The sequence below is a fragment of the Rhineura floridana genome, chromosome 17, assembly GCF_030035675.1.
Source record: "Rhineura floridana isolate rRhiFlo1 chromosome 17, rRhiFlo1.hap2, whole genome shotgun sequence".
NCBI lineage: Eukaryota > Metazoa > Chordata > Lepidosauria > Squamata > Rhineuridae > Rhineura > Rhineura floridana.
In genome coordinates, this window is record NC_084496.1 from 28,034,373 (window position 1) to 28,059,435 (window position 25,063).

At 36.6% G+C, this 25,063-nt stretch overlaps 1 protein-coding gene across 7 annotated transcripts in view; it reads right to left on the reverse strand.

Moving 5' to 3' along the window:
• MAD1L1 (mitotic arrest deficient 1 like 1) overlaps positions 1-25,063 on the reverse strand; it is a 604,081-nt gene that overhangs the window by 565,789 nt on the left and 13,229 nt on the right. For all 7 annotated transcript variants that reach the window (XR_009759370.1, XM_061599459.1, XM_061599461.1 and 4 more), the window contains exons 4-9: positions 24,099-24,278; positions 22,213-22,337; positions 21,301-21,382; positions 20,824-20,954; positions 20,430-20,544; positions 19,442-19,503 (exon numbers count right to left, since the gene is read on the reverse strand). Coding sequence is in view for 6 of the 7 variants with exons in the window: in XM_061599459.1 (XP_061455443.1) it covers positions 19,442-19,503; positions 20,430-20,544; positions 20,824-20,954; positions 21,301-21,382; positions 22,213-22,337; positions 24,099-24,278 (695 nt within the window). In the remaining variant the exon portion in view is untranslated. The remainder of the gene's footprint in view (positions 1-19,441; positions 19,504-20,429; positions 20,545-20,823; positions 20,955-21,300; positions 21,383-22,212; positions 22,338-24,098; positions 24,279-25,063) is intronic.

Consider the following 25,063-nt stretch of genomic DNA (forward strand, 5'->3'; position numbering starts at 1 on the left):
CTCCGGGTCCCGACTCATAGAGAGGCCCGGAGGGTGGTGACAAGATCTAGAGCCTTCTCAGTGGTGGCCCCCGAACTGTGGAACAGTCTCCCCGAGGAGGTTCGCTTGGCGCCGACATTGTTATCCTTTCGGCGCCAAGTTAAAACCTTCCTCTTTCCCAAAGCATTTTAACTTTTTGCATTTTAACTTAATTTAACTTATTTTCTTGTTATGTTTGCTGTTATTGATTTTTGATTGCTTTATTGTTATTGTATTATATTGTTCATTTTGTTGTTCACCGCCCAGAGAGCTATGCCTAGTCGGGCGGTATATAAGTTTAATAAATAATAATAATAATAATAATAATGGAATTCATGGAAAGAAATGCAGACAAGGCACACACAAACAGACTACATGATGAATGGGATGTCCCATTTATGGATATCTGATGTTTTAAATAGCAACCAAAAGAGTATTATGTATTAGCCATCCCAGAAAATGAATCCACCCGCACCTTCCCCTTTTTTCTCAAAAAGGAATATTACACAAATAGGGGCGAGGTGGAAGAGAGAACACAAACAAGGCTAAAGTCCTACCTCGTGGTGGTTTCCAAGCTGAACAGTACGGTGGAGAAGAACATGTTCTATGGCGAAGCACACTTCCAGAACAATCTCTGCCGCTGTCACCTTTCCAATTCCAAAGTTTCCAGCAACCTCCCTGTAGTATTCAAACGTAGCAGGCCACCATATTGCTACAGCCACACGCTTCTCCGCCGGGATAGGTGTACGTATGTTAGTTCCCTGTCTCTCGATGTGAGGTCTGAGCTGATGCACAATTTCAAAGAGGGTGACCCTTGACATACAAATGTTTTTCTTCCACATGTCATCATCCCACAGTAGAAGGACTTCATGTTCCAACCACAACCCTTCACACTGCCAAACCCACACTTTACGTTCCAAATTGCATCTGACCATGATGTGCCTCCTCAAAGACGCATTGAAGTGCAATTGGTTTGTTGTCCCTCCAGCAGACGTTGGCCAAGGGGTTGTCTCATCTAAGAAATTAAGGTAGCCGTGATGCCTCCTGTATGTCCTTCTCAGCCTGCGAAGCAATTGTTCCATACGCAGCACTCTTTCTCAACGAATAAAACCTGTGTATATATTCAGTTCTCATATCCTTCAGCTCACCTCGCCTGCCCTCTATTGACCCTGCAGAATGCTCGTTGTATGGCACTATTGCAATTATCAGCAATGAAGGGGCGGGCACACATGTGCACACACACACACACACACTGGCCACTATAACAATTGCATTTCATTCCATCCTAACAAAAAAGGGGTTTCAGTGTACAAATGTGTGGAGGAAATGAAATTGATAGGGAAAAAAATTCTTGTCAATTTCCCCACCACCACCCCATCTCCCTGCTTAGCCTGAAATTGCAACTAGAGGTGCCTCAGAGCCTTGTGGCTTCATTGTTAACCAATGTTATCTGCAACTGTAATCTATTTCCCCGGCTAGTGCCCCAATGAATAGGTACATGTACAAGCTCAGAAATGTCATGATATGCAACTGACCCAGAATTAATATATATTACTAACAACTCATAACTTAAAAAACAGACTGTATTGGCTACCACAGAAAGAGCTTGAGAAATTCAAGCACATTAGTAAGCATCATGCAGAAGTTGCTTAAATTCACAAGTTTCATCAGCAATTTCCATAAGTTCCAACTTCACAGGAAACCATTAAATTCATGTTTGTACTGTACATATAGAGAGCGCCAGTGTGGTGCAGCGGTTAAGGTGCTGGACTACAACCTGGGAGACCAGGGTTCAAATCCCCACACAGCCATGAAGCTCACTGGGTGACCTTGGGCCAGTCACTGCTTCTCAACCTCAGAGGGAGGCAATGGGAAACCCCCTCTGAATACCGCTTACCATGAAAATCCTATTCAGAGGGTCGCCATAAGTCGGGATTGACTTGAAGGCAGTCCATTTCATTTTTTTCCCACTGTACATATATATTTATAATGCATTTTTAGGTGAACATCTAGAGGTTTTAAGCATGCACTTAAAAACATGGTGAATGTGAAATGTTAAATGCAAACAAACTCCCATATTGTTTTGGAAGACTTACCAAGGAGCCATAAGAACATTTTAGAATTTTTTTGTGAGATCAGATCAAAGTTCAATTTAGCAAGCCCACAAGAAAGGTATGAAGGAAGCAGCCTTTCTTCCGCTATTGCCCCCAGCAACTGGCATTCAGAGGTAGACTACCTCTGAAAAAAGGGTTCTGTTTGGCTGACCTAGCTAACAGCCATTGGTAGATATGTCTTCCATTAATTTGACTAATCTCCTGTAATCACCTAATCATTGGGGAGCTAAGAAAACTGTACACTGTGTGGGGCACTTTTTGAAACTAAGAAGTCTCAAACACCTTAGTCCTCCTTCAGAAAAAAGGTGCTCCAGCCCTCTAGTTATGCGGGTCACTTTTTTTTTTTTTTTGCATCCTTTTCCAGGGCTAGGAGACACCTCCCGAGAGCAGGTAATAATAACAACAACAACAGAGCTGTACACAATAATATTCCAAATGCGGTTACACTATAAATTTATATAAAGGGATTACAATAGTAGCCATCTCATTTTAATCCCTTTACACAATCCCTAGAATGGAGATTCACTTTTTACAGCCATGATATACTGACTCAATGCTTTCACTGAGCTACTTATCATAACCACCAGGATATCTCTCTTGATTTCTCATCAGCAGTTCAAGCCCTGTCAATATATATGTGAAGGAAGGATTTTGTACCCAAATGTGCATCACTTCGCAGTTACTTAAACTGAACCTTATTTGTCTTTCTGTTGCCTGTTCACCCAGAATGGATTCTTATGGAGCTCTTCAGAGTCTGATTGTGTTTTCTCAATCCTGAATAATGTATAGTGTCATCCACAAATTTGGCCTTCACTGCTTACCCTGATTGCAGATGGCTTATGGAAATGTTAAATAGCAACATCCACAGTAAACATGTTCTGAAAGCAAGGTGCACTACTTACTTCCTTCTTGTGCAAAAAACATCACTTCACCCTTCTGCTTCTTTAACCAATTGTTGATCCATAAAAGGACCTATCTTCTTATTCCATCACTGCTACATTTACTCAGGACCTTTACTGAGGAACTATATCAAAGCGTTTTAAAATTCTAAAATATACATCAACTGAATCCCTGCCCCCCAGTCTATATGCTTGTTGAAAGTCTTAAATAACTCCAAAAGGTTGGTGAGGATGACTATTCTTACTTAGCCAGACTTGTTTTTCTACATACTTAGTCATTCTGTCTTTAATAACATTCCCCAGGAATTTACCTAGAATAAAACATTAAGCCAACTGACTTGTAATTTACCTGGCTCAAAATGGATCCCCTTTCAATTAGCCCCTAGATGGATAGCCAAGATGGTGCCCTCCAGATGTTATTGGATTACAATTCCCATCATCCTTGACCCACTGATCACATTGGCTAGTCACCTGTATATGACTCAGTTCTTCAGACACCCTGCAGTTCAGGTATAGGTAGATGTCCCAATAGGTTCTACAATCAAGACAGACACAAAGAGCCACAACTCATTGTAACCTCTTGTTGACTGCATGTATGAATGGTAGCAAACAGGAGTCCCTACTGCATAATGTGTGAAATTGCCCTGTGAAATAATATGCCCTAAGCAGGTTTACTTCCATCCAGCTGAAAAAAAGTTTGGCCCCATTCTCTACAAGGTTCCTCAAAATGCCTCATTTATCACCACCTCAAAAAAGGCAGTCTTTCCTTTTTAGCCTCCTACGTCAGCACTTTAAAACTAGTTGCTAAGAACCATTTCCAGGATTCTGTTGAATGTACAAATTCATTGGAACCTTATCCCCACCAATCTTTGTTTGAAAGCCTAAGTCTTCACAAATTTCAAAGCAACAATTCCCTGAATGACCTAGTCCATGCCAGCTTTCATTTAGCTTGCTAACTTCAAACAGAAACATCTTCCTAACCGGCAAGCCTTTCCCAGTATTTTTCAAAGTGAGGGAAGCCAACAAGCCTACATACTGCACATAGCCAAAAGAACAGTAGAAAGAGAATCAAACAGAAGGAAGAGAAGCCAGAAGGCTTGAGGGTAAGTTAAACTCAAAATATGAAACAAAGTCAAACCTTTGTATTTCTGAATTCATTGCTTACTTTACTTTTTAAAAATATATACATACTTCTATCAAATATTTTATAAAACAGACGAAACACTGCAATATGGGAGTTTGCTAAAATAGCACTACCAATAATATGGGAGTTTGCTAAAATAGCACTACCAATAATAGTGAATCTGCACCATCTACACAAGATCAAATGCTTTTTAAGTTTCCACTCTATTATTTATTTAAAATATTTCTATCCCACCCTTCTACCCTACAATAGGGCACTCAGGGTGGCTCACAATAACATCATACACAATAAAACACAAAACAATTAAAATAAACCACCACTCTTTGGTTCCATATTCATTGTTACAACACCCACTTAACCCATAAGCATTCACCAGACAGCAGAAGGGGAGAAAAATCCAACCTTTTCCTACAGAGATTGTGCATGCTTGTCATAGCAGAGGGTGTTAAGTGGTGCCATGAACCAATCCATATTTTCCAAAGTGGTGTGAACACACACAAAGGATGATCCACTTGATCTACAAGCTATTCTCTTTCAGCATTAGCTGACACACACCACAGAACAGGACCCTTAAATCCTAGTAAATTCCAATCAAGTTCTTAGCATTGAATTATCATACAAACACACACCAGTTCAGAAGTGAAATGAAGGACAATTAAATGGAAATAGGAAAAGTTAAGATTATAAATGAGTTGGAGACATTAGCCATTATTATGTTTGGAGAAATGTCAGAAAGAGACAGACTGAATAAAAATAAGACATGAACATTTGAGCCTTCTGACAGCAGCACTCCATCCTCTTGCCGATTAGTTTCTGCTATTTAAATGATAATTTCACTGTAGTTACATTAGGCATGACTGCTTGCCTAGAAATGTTTTATGAAAAAAGGGGTGTGCACACATGCTGGAAATCTCTTTTCTTCGCAACATACTGAGCACTCAAGTTCAAGCTATTTACATTTTTCAAGCATCACTTCACACTTGAAAGAACAGCCAGCTAACTTACTATAACCCACTTGCTAGAAATAAAGCACAGGAATGTAAGACATTGCCTTGCTACATTTGGTCCAGCATTTTGATAGCAACAGCCAGAAACCTCAAGGTGTTCACAAGAAAGAAATGAACATGATTGGTCTTCATGGCTGAATTTCCAGTACCAGTAAAACAAACTCTACCACTAGTAGATACTTTCTTTGCATGTGAAGGCTCCTTTTCACAACAATGGATAATAGCCATAAGCAGATGTAGGCAATGTGTACAATTACCTGGTCAGGAATGGAAACATGACCTGTGATTGCTTCCAGCTTAGAGGACCCTCCGGGCTGCAACAAATGTAATATCTGAAAAATTGGCTTCTTATTACTTCTCCACCAATGTATTAAGATTGGCAGGCGGTTCTGTTCTTAGTTCCAGCCAAACGGCACCAGCTTCAAGAACTTATTCAGGATCCAGATTTCCCCCCCCCCTTTCATTTTATGGCTGTTGCTTCCTGCAACTCTCGATAGACAGAGCTCAAGGCCATACTTCAGCTAATGGTTATTACTGAACCCCCTTCCTCAATATCAAGTGATAGCATCAGCTGTGAATACTCTATGGCAGATATGGAGAGCACTGTCAAATACTGCAGCTGTCCAAGCCCCTCTCTCAGCCCAGTTTCTCAAGTGTTCCCCCAACTGCCTTAAGACTGACTTGTGAATGAGCTTAAGATTCTATATTCCTTCTTCACAAGAACAGATTTAGTCCATATTTAAAAATTATGAAAAGTAACAAGGCGCGCCGTTACTTCTGAGGACTCTTTGACAAGCAGCAAGAGACAAAAGCAAAGAATAGCTGTGTTCCTCTTTAATATTTATTTTTCCTTTCTATATTCAGAAAATCCCCACTGAGATGTGACAGATTGTTTTACACAGGGAAGCTTGTGAACAACCACCATGAAGTTACAATCCTTTTAAAGATCATAAATCAGAGCTAACTACTGAAAAACTGCAGGGACCGTAAAAGTCCCCATATTTTGGAGCCTTCAGCCAGCATTACCTTCCTTCTGCTCCTGATACAAGCAGAGTCCTGCATAACATGCCCAATATCTCAAAAACCTTCCAAACTGCCCCCAATCTAATCAGTCTTAAATGCTTCACAGAAAAGTTCAGAAGACCCAAACAGCAGCATAGATGAGCGATTTACTTCAGGAGAGAATATTAAAAATATTCCCGGCTGGAGAGAGATGGCAGTCAACTTGCAAAATTTTAGCTGTCTAACATAGCACTTTCACAAAACTGACATATGCCAAACTCCAACAAGTGGGCATATTGCACAGCATCTAAAGTTGTTTCCCTCAAATGTGGAAAATCTGAATCAGGTTTTGAAAATCCAAAGAGACGAACTTCACAAATGTTAAGAGTTGAAACAGAAGTTGTTTGGCCTTCTTTCTTTCTTTCTGATGCTTTAGCTATTTTTGATATTTTGCCATTAGCGGCCATGAGATCTAGAAACTTCTTAAAGGAAGCTGAGACAGTTGGAGTGGAGACAGTGGATACAATTGTAACTAGAGTTCATGGGTCACTTGAATATGCCTCAATATGAGCATATGACAAGTGATTTGAATGTTGCCATCCTGTGTCATGAGAGGCATTAACATGCCCCACAAATTGGGTCTTTCAAAGCAGGTGAACAATTTACTCAAATTATTTGAATCAAAACCACCTGTACTTGGTAGAGGATGGTGACAGGAGCCACAATCCCAACAACTGCTGTTTTGTATTTTATTGATTTTAAATTGTGAACTACTCAGAGGACACAGTTGATTGGGCAGTATTAAAAAAGTGGCTGCTGAAAACAACATACTCATGTACCCTAAACATTTTACAAGTGCATCATCTTTGGTCATGGCTACTCTTCAATCATTCCTAAACTCCATCCATGTAGCCTGATCTCTACCTTCCCTATTCCAACCACCAGAAAAATATTACAGAACTGTAAGTCCCCAAGCACCGATAACTGGTCTTCTAGCTCCAGCTGTCCACAAAAAGATCTTCCATGTAAACTTTAAAAGAGAGACAAATTTCAAGCTTCTTGAGCCCAATTCTCAATTGAAGTGAATCAGCAGCATCACATAATAGATGACATTATTTTCTACTTAAAACATGCTAAATTTATCTTAATTTTGTTTTATTCTCTTATTTGTCAGCATAATATACTGCATTAATAATGTAGAATATTCCCCTTTGAATTTCAGTAGTAGTATTTTTTCATTTTGGTTAGGGACCTTATATATTTGTTAATAAGTATCAGCCTCTGTTTTAAGAAAATATTTTTATTTTTATTGTGTGCCTTGTTGCTTCCAGTGCCCTCAACTTGTTACAGAACCAAGAGAATATAAATAAAGAATATAACTTCAGGAAGCCCTCCAGGTTGCCCAGGTGCAGATGTGTTGGCTGTCAGTCATGTACTTGCAGATCTGGGGCAGGAGTGCTGTAGTGAGCTATATGAAGCTGCACCTAATGTGGTATAGTCACTACTCCAGAAATGACGCCAGGCTGTATCATCACCACGTTTCACAAGTGGTTCTCAGACCACAATTCTAGGTGCTTGCTTTGACACACACAATAGTCCCAAACATTTTAGAGACCACCCACTTTGTTAAGGCCCACTGCGAGTGCAGAGCCAGTGTGATATAGTGGTACGAGTGCTTAGAGGGCACCAGGCTGGCAAGGCTGTGTTATGCCGTTACTCTTCCTATAAGCCCCCTAACAAGCTCCATTCAAAGACTAGGGCTCTTTTTCAGTGTTGGTTTTTGTGGGATGCAAAGAAAGAGTAGAGAAACCCTTTCTCTTCATCAAAGTAGAAACCAACAATTAAAAAAAAAAGATGTTCTGCATGAATTTGGTATACACGTTCTTCTAGAGGGCCGGCAACAAATGAAAAACTTCTTTCATCTTGGGGTGGATTATCTGCAGTTTGCATCACTAGATTTTTAATATAAGCTCACAGTGCCAAAAAAAACCAGATCTCCTCTGTGCTTAAATATTAGTTTTATGATTTTGATTCTAATTAGAACCTATAACTGCTATCAATATAAAGAATTAAATGCTGAATAAAATGCACTTATTTTATACAATCAGAATACTTTATCATTTAGCTATGTAGGCTTATCCTGTCCCATATGCTATAGTCTTGATATGCCAAGTAGGTTTCCCTTCACAGAAGAGTGCCAAGTTTATTTTACATAAGCCTTTACACCATGGAGATAAAACCTTCCAAGACCAGCACATAAAACAGTTTACGCTCCTCCTTAGACTAAGCTAGGAAACTGTCCTCATTGGCAAAATCCCACTGAAGGAGGAAATGACCGATTTCCTACATAGTAGCAAGGGTAGTCACCTGCATCCATTTGCCTTCCCCCCCCCCTGACTCCTTATCAAAAGAGAACACTACAATCCTAACCTCCTAACCGTCATGGATATCATCTTTCTGTATTTATTCTACAGCATGGAGCCCCATGGAATAGTAAGAAATGAGTTTCCTAGTCCAGTCAGAGGAAGTGTGCCATCTAGTGGATGTCGATTTTACTTGTACTGCAATAAAAAATTAACTGCCATTAAAAAGGTGTGTGCAATGTAATTGATTTTTGCAAGAGTGACCCAAACTGGATATTGACAAAAGGCAGTAGAAACTTAAGCCTTCCAAGGCCCACTGCTCTGTGATATCCAAACAGCCTGCTCCAGGCTCAGCCAGCGTTTACAAGAATTTATCAATACATTTTTACTTCTATTTATACCAAAACAAGCAAAGCAACATACAAATTGATAGTATGTAAAAATACAGAACCTAAGGTCTGTCAAAGTATTTCATTGGCATTTGGAGCTGGTGTTCCCAAACTGTGACCTGGACGTCTAAAGCTTTGCATTCATAGTTGATGGGGTGATCAATACCCTGCAACAACAAGGCATTGCACACACAGAGGTGCATCTAGAATCATCACTGTATAGCTTTTGCCGTAGCTTTAACCTGGCCTTCGGCATCTGAGAAATACAAGTTCTGACTGGAACTTGTTTTAACTGATTTAAATATTGTCTTCCTTCTTTGCCTTCACACATCACAGGAAAATTTTGGTAGAAGGGAACTTCAGGGCCTCAAAGCAGCAGCTCCCAAGCAAAACCCCATTTTGAGTGTGATATAAACACACTCAATGTAGCAACCCATTTTCAGAAGCAGGAGAAGTTCACATCAGCAGTTCCTGTTTGCACTGGTAAGTAATTCAATAACATATTCTAATGATTTGCCATGTCTTTCCCTGCTGGAGAATGTCCTTCAGTAGTAATAGGTCTGTGGAAATTCATAAGCATGCCTAACTGTACAGTTTTTATAACATATGAACACGTAACTGATCAAAACTCTACATTTTAGAATAGGTGAGGAATCTGTGGATGCTGTTGCACTCCAGCTCCCATCAGCCTTGGTCAGTATGGCCTATATCAGGCTGGAAGGTATAGCCCTGCAACATCAGGAGGACTGCAAGCTCTTTACCCTGCTCTACAGTTTAGATTATATTTCTGTATCACTTCACACACCCAAAAAGGTGTCCCAAAGCAACTCCTAATAGAATAAAAATACAAAGGTATGACATACAATAAGAAATTCAATAAAAAGTGAGACAAGCTATTAATGGTCCTATTACGTTAAGAGAAATATCTGATGCAATAAGTAAAATTAAACTAGGAAAGGCACCAGGACTGGATGGATTATCGGTAGCGTATTATAAATGTTTGGAGGAGGAACTCTTGTTACCTTTACAATGTACAATGAATTCAATTTTGCAAGAGGGAAAGATACCGGATAGTTGGAAAAATGCTAATAAAACATTAATACCGAAAGAGGAGCAGGACCTAACTAAAACAAAAAATTATCGGCCAATATCTTTATTGAATAATGATTACAAAATTTTTACAATGATTTTGGCAGAAAGAATGAAAATAATATTGCAACAATTTATTCAGGAAGATCAAGCGGGGTTTTTACCTAAAAGACAACTACGTGGTAACGTCAGGAATGTTTTGAATGTGTTGGAATATCTAGAACAACGAAATGACATACAAGCAGCTTTGATTTTCTTGGATGCTGAGAAAGCATTTGATAATTTGAATTGGAAATTTATGTTTAAGGTTCTAGAGCAAATGGATTTTGGAGATAATTTTATAAAATGGATCAGATCGATTTATACATCACAGAAGGCACAGATAATTGTCAATGGGGATTTAACGGACTCATGTGAAATACAAAAGGGTACAAGACAGGGATGTCCACTGTCCCCTCTTTTATTTATTTTGGTTCTAGAAGTACTGCTTAGAGACATAAGGCAAGAGACTTTCGGGAAGGGTGACTTAGCCTGTGCCTGCTTTTGAGACGGGCTCCTGCCTCAAAAGAAGCTTATTCAGATATATCAGTCAGTTTTTTCTTTTTTTTTGACTGATTAAACTTCTCCCGGGTAGGGAGAAACGAAGAGATTAACCTCAAAGCCTATTTTTGTTGGGACGACCAGATCTCATTAATTTATGGGACGAGGTCCAGCCGACGAAGGTGGGACGGATTTTCAACAGCAAGCTCTATCTGATAAAGCGAACGTTCATCTTATCTTCTAAGAGAGAACGCACTAACAGGCAAGCACCCTTCTTTCTATATTTTTCTTTTACTTGACTTAAATTGTTGCTGTTTAAAAGAGATTTGCCAGATTGATCGGTTTTTGACATCTCACTGGGGAGCCATAACTTCTCTCTGCTACGCACTAATTAATAGCTTATCTCTGTTTTTGTTGCAAAAAGCTGTCCTGGATTTGCATTCTAAAGATATACACAGAAGAGGGATTTCTATTCCAGATTTTTATTTTGAAGAATATTATATTGTCTGAGACTACTCTCTTTTTGGTCTATTTTATTTTGACGAATCTGTTTCCTGACAACTGCCATTAATTGTTTCGATCCTGGGAACTGCATTTTGTTTACTTAACTATGGAGAGATAAGGCTGTCTGCTCTGTTTATACTGTGATGTCACCAAGTTTGGAGTATTAACCCAATTGTTGCTGAAATAAGAAGTGGTTTTCCTATATTTTTCTTTTAAAATGGCAATTAAGAAAGTGGCTGAGAATCTGGAAATAACTATGTTTCAGAAAATAATGGATGAGATTGAGATAACGAAACAAAACCTGCGACAGGGTTGTAAGGAGCTGAAAATTGAATTGAGTAAAATGACGCAGGAGATTAAAGATATAGGGGTCCCTGTGAGAGAGGTGACCCTGGAAGGGGTCCCTGTGAGAGAGGAGACCCCGGAGATTGGAACAAACGTGGAACAGGAAAAAGATTTGGAGTCTATGGACTTTAGAAATAAAATCTATTGTTTGGAGACACAGGAGATTAAAGACATAGGGGTCCTTGTGAGAGAGGAGACCCTGGAGACTGGAACAGGGGTCCCTGTGAGAGAGGAGATCCTGGAGACTGGAACAGGGGTCCCTGTGAGAGAGGAGACCCCGGAGATTGGAACAAACGTGGAACAGGAAAAAGATTTGGAGTCTATGGACTTTAGAAATAAAATCTATTGTTTGGAACTCAATGTTATCTCTGAAGAAATTAATGAAGATTCTAGAGATAAAGTTATCAATGGCATGGATAATCTTCTGGACTGGAATGATGTGATGGAGCCCAATATAGAGAAAATCTATGGAATTAACTGCAGCCATGTGACAATGGAAAAACTTTCAAGAGATGACCCAGTGTATTTTGAAAAAAAGAACAGAGATATGATTTTACAGCAGTATTTCAGCAACCTATTCAGAATGGATGGCAAGAAAATATTTGGGATAGAGGTAATTCCCATCAGACTCTTACTATATGACTATGGCTTTGACAGCAAGATTATTATGGAATACTGATAATGGAAGATTGGATACTGAAATTACTGGACTTAACAAGACTACTGAAGATGGAAGATGGAAAATGGAACTAATAGGGATAATAGAACAATGGCTACTGAAATTACTGAACCTAACAGATTCTGATGTGATGGATTAATTGAAATGTTTATTTTGACTATGGTTATGACAATAAGATTATCATAATTAGTAATGAGATGGATTAATCGATATGCTTATCTGGAAAAAAAAAATTGATAGATATATTTCTTAAAGAATTGAAACCTCTCTTTGACTTTTTGTGGAAAGAATAAAGTAATGTTTATGAGATTTGATGATTAAGTAAGATAACTATTGGAGGAAAGTGATTTTATAATATGACTTAAGAGACAGGATTGTTATATATTATAGACTTATAACTGATCTGATCTTTGACAAATGGGAAGTCAATATTTTACTCTTTATTTTTTATTTTTATTTTTATTTTTATTTTTATTTTTTTTTTGTTTAACTATTTTTGATTTTGTTTTTTGTCTTTGAATGTTTTATGATTTCGTCTTGTATGTTTTATGAAAATTTGAATAAAAATTATTGAAAAAAAAAAAAAAGAGACATAAGGCAAGACAAAAGGATTTCGGGAATAAAGATAAAAAAAGAGGAATATAAATTGAGAGCATTCGCTGACAACTTGATAATTGTATTAGAAAATCCCTTGGAAGGAATTAAAGTATTGATGGATAAATTAAAAGAATCTGGACCATTAGCAGGATTTAAGATCAATAACCAAAAAACAAAGATGTTGGTGAAGAATTTATCTTTAAGGGATCAAAAAGAGTTAATGGAGAAGACAGATTTTAAAATAGAAGAAAAGGTGAAATATTTAGGTATTATTATGACAAATAAAAATTCAAAGTTGTTTCATAATAATTATGAAAAATTATTAAATTATTAAGAAAGTGTTTCATTATTTGAAAAAATCAAAATTGGATATAATTTGTTTACAAGAAACTCATATTAAGAAGAAAGATTCCAAATATTTGATTTGTAAAAATTTGGGTGAAGAATTTATTTCAGCTGGACCAAAAAAAAAAAATGGAGTTGTTCTTTACATTAACCCACAATTGCTTCCTAAATTGGTATTACTGGATGATAGTGGTAGATTTGTGGGGGTTGAAATTACTTTACAGGGTACAAACATTTTGATAGTGGGTATTTATGCTCCCAATGAAGATAAAACAAGGTTTTACACAGGACTTATGGAAAAATTGTCAGAGTTTTCATATGATCATTGGTGCGTCATGGGTGATTGGAATGGGGTAATCTCACCAAAAATTGATAGGCTTTCTGAAAAAAAATATCAAAGAGACACAGGGTAAATTACCGAAGATTTGCTTTGAACTGATGGAACATTTAGAATTGGTGGATACCTGGAGATATATAAATGATAACGCAAAGGAATTTACTTATTTTTCAGAAAGACACAAAACATTCTCGAGGATTGATATGATTTGGATGTCTAAAATTTTAGCGAAGGATATTTTTAAAATGGATATATTACCAAAAACTTTTTCGGACCACAATCCTGTGATATTAACCTTAAAAAAAAAAAATCTTGGATTTAGATGGAGACTAAATGAATCTTTACTTCAGAATGACAAAGTAGTACAAGAATGTAAGAAGAAATTAAAAGAGTTTTTTGAACATAATTTACATAAAGGAACAAGTGAAAATATCGTTTGGGATACAAGTAAGGCATTTATGAGGGGATATTTTATTAAATGTAACTCTGAATTTAAAAAAAAGAAACAACAGAAAATGCAATTAATTTTGGAAGAAATAAAACAAAAAGAGGAAGAATTGAAAAAGAATCCAACTAAAGTTTCTATTGTAAATCAAATTAAAATGTTACAGAAACAAGTGTCAATGTTGACAGTTAGAGAAATTGAAAGGAAACTAAATTTTGCTAAACAAAGGACTTTTGAATTTGCAAATAAACCTGGGAAATGGTTAGCATATAAATTAAGAAAAGAACGTCAAAAAAATATTATTTTAAAGATACAAGAAGGAGATGAGACGCTGACAGATAATGTAAAAATCAAAAAGATTTTTCATCAATATTATTCAACATTGTACAAGTGTCAGGAAATTCCATCTGAAAAAATAGAAGAGTATATATCTAAACAGAATTTGCCTAAAATTACAGATTTTCAGAGACAAGCTATTAATGGCCCTATTACGTCAAGAGAGATATCTGAAGCTATAAACAAAATTAAATTAGGAAAGGCGCCAGGACCAGATGGGTTATCTGCAATGTATTATAAATGTTTGGAGGAAGAACTCTTGCTACCTTTACAGTCTACAATGAATTTTATTCTGCAAGAGGGAAAGATACCGGATAGTTGGAAAAATGCTAATATAACATTAATACCTAAAGAGGAGCAAGATTTAACTAAAACAAAAAATTATCGGCCAATATCTTTATTGAATAATGACTATAAAATTTTTACAATGATCTTGGCAGAAAGATTGAAAATAATATTGCAACAATTTATTCAGGAAGATCAATCAGGGTTTTTACCTAAAAGACAATTATGTGACAACGTCAGGAATGTCTTGAATGTGTTGGAATATTTAGAACAACGAAATGATAAACAAGCAGCTTTGATTTTTTTAGATGCTGAAAAAGCATTTGATAATTTGAATTGGAAATTTATGTTTCAGGTTTTGGAGCAAATGGATTTTGGAGACAATTTTATAAAATGGATTAGATCGATTTATACATCTCAGAAGGCCCAGATAATTGTTAACGGAGATTTAACGGATTCATGTGAAATACAAAAGGGTACAAGACAGGGATGTCCATTATCTCCCCTTTTATTTATTCTGGTCTTAGAAGTGCTGCTTAGAGATATAAGGCAAGATAAAAGGATTTCGGGATTAAAGATAAAAAAAGAAGAATATAAATTGAGAGCATTTGCTGATGATTTGATAATTGTACTAGAAAACCCTTTGGAAGGAATTCATATATTGATGGACAAATTAAAAGAATTTGGACCGTTAGCAGGATTTAAGATCAACAATCAAAAAACAAAGATGTTGGTGAAAAATTTAACTTTAAGGGAACAGAAAGAGTTAATGGACAAGACAGATTTTACAATAGAAAAAAAGTTGAAATATTTAGGTATCATTATGACAAATAAAAACTCAAAGTTGTTTCATAATAATTATGAAAAATTATGGACAGAGATCAAGAAAGACTTGCTAAGATGGGATAAACTACAACTGTCATTAATGGGTAGAATATCTGTGATAAAAATGAAAGTATTACCGAGAATGATGTTTTTGTTTCAAACAATACCTGTAATATCCTCTGATTTACCTTTTAAACAATGGCAAAAAGATATCTCTAAATTTGTATGGCAAGGAAAAAAACCAAGAGTTAAATTTAAACTACTACAAGATGCCAAAGAAAGAGGAGGACTGGGATTACCAAATCTGAGACTTTATTTTGCTGCCTGCTGTTTAGTCTGGATAAAGGAATGGATTTTATTGAGGAATAAAAGACTATTGGATTTGGAGGGCCATAATTTGAAGTGGGGATGGCATGGATATCTATGGTATGACAAAGTAAAAGTAAATGTAGACTTTAACAATCATTTTATAAGACGTCCTCTGTTGAAAATATGGAATAGATACAAACCAAGGTTTTATTCGAAAATACCATTGTGTGTCTCAAGTCAAGAAGCGTTTTATAGAAGAGAAATGGCTGGAAAAGAGAAATGGTTAACTTATCAAGAACTATTAGAAAATGTACATGGAGAATATACAAGGAAAGAGAGAGAACAACTGACAAAGGAAGGATATAGTTTTCAATGGTTTGCCTATTTACAATTGTTAGAAAGATATAAAATGGACAAGAAAATGTATGGGTTTGAAATAAGTAAATCTGATTTTGAAATAGGATTGTGTACAAATGATGAAAATATAATTGCGAAAATGTATAAACTCTTATTGAAAATGGATATGGAGGAAGAACAAGTAAAAGAGTGTATGGTAAAGTGGGCAAAAAATTTTGGTCATAACATACAAATGGATCAATGGGAAAATATGTGGAAAAAAGGTTTGAAATTTACACTATGCTATAATCTTAAAGAAAATTTTTATAAAATGATGTACCGTTGGTACATGACTCCAGAAAAGTTGTCAAAAATGTATAGTAATGTTTCTAATGTTTGTTGGAAATGTAAACAACAAGAAGGATCATTTTATCATATGTGGTGGTTATGTAAAAAGGCAAAATCATTTTGGGCACAGATAGGTAGGAAGATGCAAAAAATTCTAAAGATAAATATTCAGTCAAAACCAGAATTTTTTTTATTGGGTTTTATGGATAAACAAATAGAAAAGAAATATGGAAGAATAATATTATATATGATTACGGCAGCAAGATTATTATATGCACAAAAGTGGAAAATGGAATCAATACCAACAATGGAAGAATGGCTATTGAAATTAATGGATTTAGTAGAAATGGACAAATTGACATGTTTACTTAGAGAAAAATCGACAGATACATTTCTTAAGGAATGGAAGCCTCTCTTAGACTTTTTGTTGAAAGATCAAAATAAAATGATGATACTGGGATTTGACGATTAATTAAGACAGCCTACGGAGAAAAGGGATTCTGTATGTATACATTAAGGGACAGGTTTGATGTATATTATATACTTATAGCTGATCTGCGACAAATCGGAAGTCAACTATTTTATTTTTATTTTTTGTTGATGTATTGCTATGTTTTTTTGACTTTGTTTTGTTTGTCTTTTGAAAAATTTGAATAAAAAATTATTAAAAAAAAAATAATAATAATGAAAAATTATGGACAGAGATTAAGAAAGATTTGTTAAGATGGGATAAATTACAGTTGTCATTAATGGGTAGAATATCTGTAATAAAAATGAATGTATTGCCGAGAATGATGTTTCTATTTCAAACAATACCTGTCATATCCTCTGATTTACCTTTTAAACAATGGCAAAAAGATATTTCCAAATTTGTTTGGCAGGGGAAAAAACCAAGAGTTAAATTTAAATTATTACAAGACGCCAAAGAAAGGGGAGGACTGGGATTACCAAATTTGAGACTTTATTTTGCTGCTTGTTGCTTAGTCTGGATAAAAGAATGGATTGTATTAAGGAACAAAAGATTATTGGATTTGGAGGGCCACAACCTGAAGTGGGGATGGCATGGATATCTATGGTATGATAAAGTAAAAGTTAATGTGGATTTTAATAATCATTTTATAAGACGTCCTTTGTTGAAAATATGGAATAAATACAAAACAAGTTTTTTTTTCGAAAATACCACTATGTGTTTCAAGTCAAGAAGCATTTTATAGAAGAGAAATGGCTGGAAAAGAGAAATGGTTAACTTACCAAGAACTATTAGAAAATGTGCATGGAGAATATATAATGAAAGAGAGAGAACAACTAATAAAGGAAGGATATAGTTCTCAATGGTTTGCCTATTTACAATTGTAGAAAGATACAAATTGGATAAGAAAATGTATGGGTTTGAAATAAATAAATCTGATTTTGAAATAGGTTTGTGTACAAATGATGAATGTATAATTGCAAAAATGTATAAATTTTTATTGAAAATGGACATGGAAGAAGAACAAGTAAAAGAATGTATGGGCAAGTGGGCAAAAAATTTTGGTTATAATATACAAATGGATCAATGGGAAAATATGTGGAAAAAAGGTTTGAAATTTACATTATGCTATAATCTTAAAGAAAAATTTTATAAAATGATGTATCGTTGGTACATGACTCCAGAAAAGTTGTCAAAAATGTATAGTAATGTTTCTAATGTATGTTGGAAATGTAAACAACAAGAAGGATCTTTTTATCATATGCAGTGGTCGTGTAAACAGGCAAAATTATTTTGGGCACAGATAGGTAGGATGATGCAAAAAATCTTAAAGATAAATATTCAGTCAAAGCCAGAATTTTTTTTATTGGGTTTTATGGATAAAAAAAGGAAAAGAAATATGGAAGAATAATATTATATATGATTACGGCAGCAAGATTATTATATGCACAAAAGTGGAAAATGGAATCAATACCAACAATGGAAGAATGGCTATTGAAATTAATGGACTTAGTTGAGATGGACAAATTGACATGCCTTCTCAGAGAAAAAACGACAGATACATTTCTTAAGGAATGGAAGCCTCTTTTGGACTTTTTGTTGAAAGAAAAAAATGAAATGATGATAATGGGATTTGACGATTAATTAAGATAGACTATGGAAAAAAGTGAATTTCGTATGTTCTAGGAGACAGGTTTGATATATATTATATACTTATAGCTGATCTGTAACAAATCGGAAGTCAAGTTCTTCTTTTTATTTTTGTTGTATTGTTTTTGTTGTTTGATTTTGTTTGTGTTTGTTTTATGAAAATTTGAATAAAAATTATTACAAAAAAAAAGAAATTCAATAAAAAGTATAAATATGCAAATACTAAAAGTGTTCATCCAAAGGGGGGGAAAACTGATAAATATCCACCCAGGCCCACGCAAGGATGAATACTAACAGCCACACAAGGCCTGACCATCAGTGCTATCCATACACCTAGGAGAATAAAAATGCCTTTGCCCAGCACTAGGGAAGCATATTGAAGACAGCATTCCATAATCAGAGGTGGGGGCTACCACAGAAAAGCCCCATTCTCTCATTGCCACTCTCCAAACAGCTCTCAGAGGGGGCATACAGAGAAGTGTGTCAGATGTTGACCTCTGGGTAGGTTCATATCGGGAGAGACAGTTCATGAGGTATTGGGGGTCCCCAAGCTGTGCAAGACTTTATAGGTCTAAATCTAAGCTAAAAACTACACTCAAGACTGAGCATTTTAGGACTGGGTGGCTGTTATGCTCCAAAGAGTAAAGCAAGGTTAAAGATAAAAAGGAAATACATATAAAAAGGGTGGGAGCGACATTCTATGTGTCCACATGTCATTGGAATCAACAGACCTAGTAGAAGCTTTATTCAAGAGAGGGTAGTAATAAAGCACCTTGAATATCAGAGTAATTCTCAGAGAAAATCCTTTCACTTTACCAGGAGTCAAGCAAAACATCTAGACCTAAGAACTAAACTAATGGTCCACTGGATTTGACAAATGCTGGTAAATTTATTAAAGCACCATTGAATTCTCAGAAGTATCCTGTAGTAAACTATGTGCATATTTGCCTAAGAAAAGAGGAAGAGACCTCTTCCAATGGCATAAAGAAGGGAACATAACTATCTTACATTGTCCTGTGCAAACCAGAACACTGATTCCAGACTTCTACTGTCACTTTCCACTTACCTGATATCTAGGCCCATCCTCTGGTCCAGTTTTTCCCAAGTAGTCAGCTTCTCCTGAAGTCTCTGAAGGAAATAAGACAAACTGAATTAAAACCAAAAATATCTATACCTGAATCTGCAGAGTTAAATTTGTAATTCATCTCTCTAAAGTTTAGCAGTTTATTTTTAAAGTCTTTTTCAACACGTACCAAAATTATACTGCCCAGGTATACACAGCACCCATTTGTGCACAATCTAGCCCCATTTGCTTGTTTTGCAAAGCATATATGGGGGACAGTCAGGTAGTGCATGCCAAAACAAGCTCTAATTGTAGGGGGGAAAGGGGGAAAGGTCCTAAGCACCCACACATGCAAATGTTCATTTGTATGTCAGATATCATTGTTAGATAAATTAATAGTGAAATTGTTGCACACTTCATCCATACTCTATTCTACATCAACTATCTTTGATCTTGGATTAATCAAGTAATTCATATTCCCAACATCTCAAGCCAGCTGTGCTTGCCACAGCCAATTCTTCCCTAAAGGGAATTCACCTCCTGTCTCTATTTCGTTCTCATCTAGGCAATCGAGTAGACTGGATTTGCTATCATTAACGCCACTGTTTCTCTATGCTCAAAAAACTATTTTCACACCATGACATAGAAATCAATGGTATTGATCTCACACTGAGTTAAGTCCCATGCATAGCACCTATGATCCAAATATAAACTGCAGCCCTTAAATGTTCACCAAATGCTATTCAACTCTTAAATTCTGGAAGACATTACAGGCAGGCTTAAAATAAAAGCTGCCACCATGGAGACCAGAGCCTCCCCAGAAATTTCTTAAAGCAATACACGATAGGCTCTTTACTATTTCTTGTGTTTGCCTAACAGGCCTGGAGAGCCGGCAGAAGTGCAGTCTATCTGTTCTTATTAGAAAAATAATTCACAACTAGGGGCAGCAGGGCCAATCCTTCCCGTACACGTTGCATTATTGTTGCCTCACCTCCTTCTCCAATTCCAAAGCCACCAGTTCTGCCTGGAGCTTCTCACAGCGCTCTAGTTTCCTCTGGAGACCCTCCACCTCCTCTTTGAGCAATCCGTTGTTTTCTTTCATTTCCCTGGAAAAAGAAGGGGGAAAGCACTATCAAGATATTAACACTCTTTTCTGCAAAACAAATCTAAAGCCATTTGTAAGTATTATACATAACAACCGCAATGATGCAGAGCTAGTATGAGCATTCAACTATAACACATGGGTAGAGAAAGAAGACTATTGTGAATACTGAATGCAAGGCATCAAAAAAGGGGTTGTAGCGTCAAAAGCTGCCACAAGCAGACAGGAGCAAAAGAAACTAAATGCACTTTTTCCTCACTGAACACAACAGTTTTCCTCTAACCTAAGGTAGGCATTCTCCTCCCTGAGCTGCTGCAGCTCCCGTTCCATTTTGGGAAATAGCGCCAACTCTGTCTTCATGTTCTTCACAATTATAGCATCTTGTTCTTGAAGAGAAAGCTTTTGCTCAAGATCCTGAAAAATAAAGGGCCAAGAGAGCAATCAGAAAGATTAAGTAAGCAAAGATGACAGTGTGAAATCTCTGCAGCCATTTTAACATTAACTTTACTGTTAATACAAAGTAACAAGTAGTGATTGCATGTGCCTTGAATGTAGCAGGAGTGGCCAGTTACAAATTGAAGCGGCCTGGTTACAAAATAAATGCTTTGTGTAACTTTTGTTTCCATGAGGAGTCACCACAGTTTATGTATATATATATATTCCGTTACAAGGTGGTAGCGGAGAGGTTCAAAGAATTCCTAAGAGCAGTTCTGTACAGTAAAGCAATAACTTCACACAGTCGAACAAGAGAGGAACTCACCTGAACCTTCTGCTCCTTCGCAGCCATCAGGGCTTCCTTTGTTTGTAGCACCTGAATTTGCTGACTGGCCTCTCTCCATTTTCTATTGTATGTGGACATAAAGATATCCATTGAATATAAAGATGAACATTTGAAATGACTAGTGCACACCTTGAAAGCACCCTGTTCGTCATTTATCTACAGTAATACTTTTCTGCACGTTGAACAAGAACATTGCTATGTAGGCTCCAAAGAAACATTTCCCATATTACCACTTGCGTCATGGGACCACTCCTTGCAGCACATACATTTACTCAGAGGGAAGCCCCTCTTAGTTCAGTAGGGCTAAATCACACATTAGGCATGTATTGGAATGCAGTCACCATCATCTTTTTTCCTTAGCAGAAGTTTTAGATTATGCACTCAATATTCTTTGCCAAGTAATAAATTCCACAAATCACTTACTTCCATGCTCATTATTTAGCCATCAATTAATTAATTAGGGTATTACATAAATGGTACTTTGAAAGTTAGGTCCAAAAACAGTGTTGGAAGACAGAACTGTGGGGAGGATTTTAAATGAACCCAGCCTCATCAATGATAGTTACCCATCGGTTACAGGCTTTTGAAAAATTACTTAACTTTTTACTGATTTAACCTTCCCCAGCCCTCAGTATTTTCCAATCTCCTGCAGGAGATAAGTGGGAAATGTTTTAAACTTGGCTATTTCTTTTCCATAAAATTACTTTCATTCTCTACTTTTTATTTTGTTATTTTTTCCAGTTTTTCAACTTTTCAGCACTACACATCCTGATCAAAGCACCCCTTTGAACAGCAAAAATAAAAACATGTTGAAATTTTTTTTCCCTGAGTGACACCAGCTGCCAAGAACGAAAGGTTTTATTTCCTGGCAGTTGTTAATCTCTTACTCACTTGTATAGTGTATCCAAATGTTCAGTCAGCTCCTGCTTCTGCGATTCATGGCTCTTCATTTGCATTTCCTGATTCATTAAGTTCCACTGCAATTCAGATATCTTTCCCTTCAACACACTAATTGTCTGAGAGAGAAAGAATGAATACACAACTATATGGCTGAACCTCCAGGCTGGATGTCAAAGACAACGAAGCACCTGTGATCAAGCACTACAGAATGAGTGTGAAGAACTAATAATACATAGAATCAGACCTTTAAAAAACCACATCAGAACAAAGGCAAAAGCAACTCTCATACGTCACCTTAATGGGTGGTGACAATTAATGGGTGGTAAGTGAGCAACCCCACGCTGGCATGCAAATAGCAAGTTTCCAAGTGAGAATGTGTATCTACACAAGGACCCATCAGAGGGATGCAAATTGTTCCATCAGCACCATATGAATATTTTCTCTGCAGTGGAATTTCAAAACTGCATAAATTCTCCCAATAGACAAGCAACAAAGATAGCATTAAGTGTTCAAGGGAGTTGTACAAGCCAGAATTGTCAGAAGGTTACATGCAAAGTGGAAAGGAGACCAGCTTATCATTAGGTCTTTGCTTGCTTGTAAAAAACAATTACTTAGTCCAGCCTTCACTAACATGGTATCCTCTAGATATTTTGAAGTACAACTCCTATCAGCCCCAGCCAGCACAGCCATGCAAAACATGTGGAGGGTACAGGCTGGCAAAGACTAACTTAAGTCACTCTTAGGAACTGAGGGCCACTTCTTGTGTTAACTGTCTCTCTCCAGATTAATTCCAGATCCTATGCCTACAGACACAATTTCTCCAACAATAACGCTTGTATTAAATTTATGGCATTACAATTTCCTTAATATTCAGTTAGGTGTGCATACTCTTGGGATGGACAGCAATGTTTCAGCCTTTGCATCAAAAATTATATAGAACAGTTCATATTGGAAATGCCATACCTTTAACTACCAAACATGTTTGAGCATATAAACTAGAGAAGAAACTATAGAGGTTCGTTATAAACATAATAACTTAACTGCTATTTCATATCCCCAATGCACTCACATTCCAAACTTTGTTTCACAAAATAAGGCATCCCAGCAAAAGCAGAAACAATTTGTCCCTAAAATCTTCCTACAATGAGTGAAACTAGTTCAGTAATTGGCCACAGAATGACCTGAATCCTGTAGCCCTTGCATATTATGTTGCCTTTCACTACACCTTCCAAGTTCATCTTGTTGGCTGTTTGTTAATGCAAAATTCAGGTTCCTTCACTACATTGTCTTCCTCTAGAATAGCTTTTCCCAACCTGGTGCCCTCCAGATGTTACCGGACTACAAACTCCCATCAGTCCTGACCATGCTGGCTGAGGTTGATGGATAGGAGTCCAGCACCAGGTTGGGGAAGGCTACTCTAGAAACACTTTAAGATGTATTTTTATTTTTTATTTATTTTATTACAGTTTTAGACCGCCCTATAGCAACAAGCTCCCAGGGCGGTGTACAGCATAATAAAACAGGTTAAAATACAAGTGGATGTAGATACACAATAAAACATAATTAAAAATTTTCAATTTTAAATTCAAATTTTTAAATTTTTAAAATTTTTAAAATGCCTGGGCGAAGAGGTAGGTCTTTACCTGGCGCCGAAAAGATAACAAAGAAGGCGCCAGGCGTATCTCATCAGTTCCCACACACTCTCATCCAAAGGATCAGCAGAATTAATATCCAGTTAAAGTGAGAAATTGAGCCCTATGAGTAGAGTGCACCTATCACCATTTTACTTTGTATCACAGGTGTTGCAGCATGGCTATTTGTACGCTCATAAATTACATAATAGCATGGAGTTAAATACTAAACTGCTTTGTTCTTACTTCATCAGCTTCAGCCAGTTTATTCTCCTTCTCCTGCAACTTCTTATTCAGAGACTCTGTGTTCTTCTGACAGGATCTGTTAATCTCAATTTGTTCTTTAAGCTTTTCTTCTGCCTCAGTTTCTCTTTCCTGACACTGCTTGATGCGCTTGAGGAGCTCTTTGTTATGGTCAGCCTCCCGCTAGAAAGAGAAGACAATTAAAGACACTTTAAAAAACCTTGCACCAAAAAGCCACAGAACTACCTTGCAGGCACCTCCCCCAAGCAAAGTCTTCCTAAACCTTTTCATCCATGTCACTAGTGAAAGAGAAGCTTTACGAACTAAGTGGACAGTTTCCAGGCAACCCATTTCTATCATGAAGTCACTGGATATCTCACAGTTCATAGCCTTGCTCCCAAAGAGCTCAGAGGTCTCTCTCTGTCTGCCCATTTAACTTAAGGCAGGTATGACAGCACACCCAGCAGCCCAATGATTAAGGAACAAGAAAAAAAACCCGTTAAAAGTGATAAAGAATTTGCCCCCTGATTAGCGAATTGTCATCACTGGATAATTTCCATTGATTTGACTGAAAAATGATCAGAAATAGATCCGGGTTCACAAATTCACACACTGCAATATATATAAAAATAAAGCCTGAAAAGATTTTGGACATGTCAACTTGAAGCTGTTGTCTTTTTGGCATCTGGCAAAGACCTTTTATTTTCCCAAGCTTTTTCATCTTAATTTATGCTGCCTTTTCAGTTTGTGTGTGTGACTGGTATTGTTATTTTAGGGTCTTCTGCTTTTTATGTAAACCATCCAGGGAATTTAATTGAAGAGCATTATAAAAGTATTTAAATCAGATGCAAATGGGATATTTATATACTCATCAGACTTGAGAGTAAGCTTTCACGGCTCACAAGCAATCAGCTTTGAAGAGGTTTTGCTTCACAGTGTTTTGTTCAATGCATGGTTAACGAGCAAAG